This window comes from Monoraphidium neglectum (genome assembly GCF_000611645.1).
Source record: "Monoraphidium neglectum strain SAG 48.87 unplaced genomic scaffold scaffold03832, whole genome shotgun sequence".
NCBI classification, from domain to species: domain Eukaryota; kingdom Viridiplantae; phylum Chlorophyta; class Chlorophyceae; order Sphaeropleales; family Selenastraceae; genus Monoraphidium; species Monoraphidium neglectum.
The window spans coordinates 5,226-6,565 of record NW_014009797.1 but is presented as its reverse complement, the minus strand read 5'-3'; the positions used below and the strand labels follow the sequence as shown (position 1 = coordinate 6,565).

At 70.5% G+C, this 1,340-nt stretch overlaps 1 protein-coding gene across 1 annotated transcript; it reads left to right on the top strand.

Moving 5' to 3' along the window:
* Nucleotides 1-522: 522 nt before the first annotated feature.
* On the top strand, nucleotides 523-1,177 carry MNEG_13448 (hypothetical protein; the record flags this gene model as incomplete). Its single annotated transcript, XM_014038082.1, has 2 exons — nucleotides 523-1,023; nucleotides 1,145-1,177. 2 exons carry the CDS (start codon nucleotides 523-525, stop codon nucleotides 1,175-1,177), a joined length of 534 nt encoding a protein of 177 aa, XP_013893536.1.
* Nucleotides 1,178-1,340: the final 163 nt, after the last annotated feature.

Genomic DNA, 1,340 nt, shown 5'->3' with positions numbered 1-1,340 from the left:
GCGCGGCCGCAACTAGGCTTTCAGGGCGCTGAGGAGCGGCAGCAGCGGCAGCAGCAGCAGCAGCAGCAGCAGCAGCAGCAGCAGCAACAGCAGCAGCAGCAGCAGCAGCAGCAGCAGTGGTACCCGCTGCCGCCGGCCCCCCCGCAGTTGCCGCCAGGGCTTGTAAGCGGCGGCGGCGCGGCTGCCGTAATGTCGATTCTCTCAGAGGCCGAGTTGTTGGACTCGATGCTTGCTGACCTGGCGGGGTGGCCGTCGGGCGGAGCCGGCGGCATCAGCTTGGCGGCGGCCGCGGCCGCAGCTGCGGTGCCCGCCGCCGCCTGGCAGCAGCAGCAACAGCTGCAGCAGCAGCTGCAGCAGCAGCAGCAGCTGTGGCTTGCGCAGCCCGCACTGGGGGCAGGGCCACAGCCAGTCGTTGTGAGCTTGCAACATCAGCAGCAGCAGCAGCAGCAACAGCCTGGAAAGCAGCAGCCGCGCCCTGCCGCATTGGCACTCCCTTCTATCGCAATCCAGCGACCAGAGCCAATGGCAATCGACACCACCCCCTACCAGCAGCACCAGCACACATCGCCGCCCGCGCCAGCGCTTGCACCGCCGCCGCCCACCGCCGCTGCCCCGGCGCCCCCCCGCGCGCAGCCGCCGTTGCCGCCATCCTCTGACGACGCGACCGACTCCGCTGCCGCGCCCGGCGCCGCGCCCGCGCCGGCGCCCGCGCAGCCGCTGCTGCGGGGCGCCGGCGTGCCGTTTGGGAACGTGCCGAGGCCGCCGTCGCGCGCCGCGCTGCGGGCGCTGCTGGGGCGGTCGTACCACCAGCTCGGAATGTCGCGGCCCCTGGCTGAGAGCGACCTGGCGGCCCTTGAGTGCGCCGCGGGCTTCCGCGGCCCCGAGGCTGAGGGGCCGGCGGGCGCCGCCGCGGCCGAGGAAGCGGCAGGCGAGGCAGCGGCGGCGGCGGCGGCGCAGGCGGAGTGGGAGCGGTTTTTGGCCGTTTGGGTCCAAACGCTCAGCCTGCTGAGGCTGATCCAAAAGGTGGGTGCAGCTGCAGCAAAGACGTCGAGGGGGGCCCAGGGCGTGGCGCTGCAGCCGCAAGAGCATCCTGAGCGCACCAGCGGCGAGGGGCGGGGCGTCTTGCTCCATCCGGCTGAGCCAGGGGAGCGGGGCTCAGCTTTGTCGCCGCAGCTGACAGGTCCCACTTCAGCCTTTTCACCTATCAGTCGCGCGCGCCCCCGCTCTTTCTCTCACACACAAACATACACACACATCCATATACACACATGCTTAAGCACCCTGCCTCGCTTGATTTCGAAATCCATCCTCTGTCACCAACCTTCCTATCTCACACACCC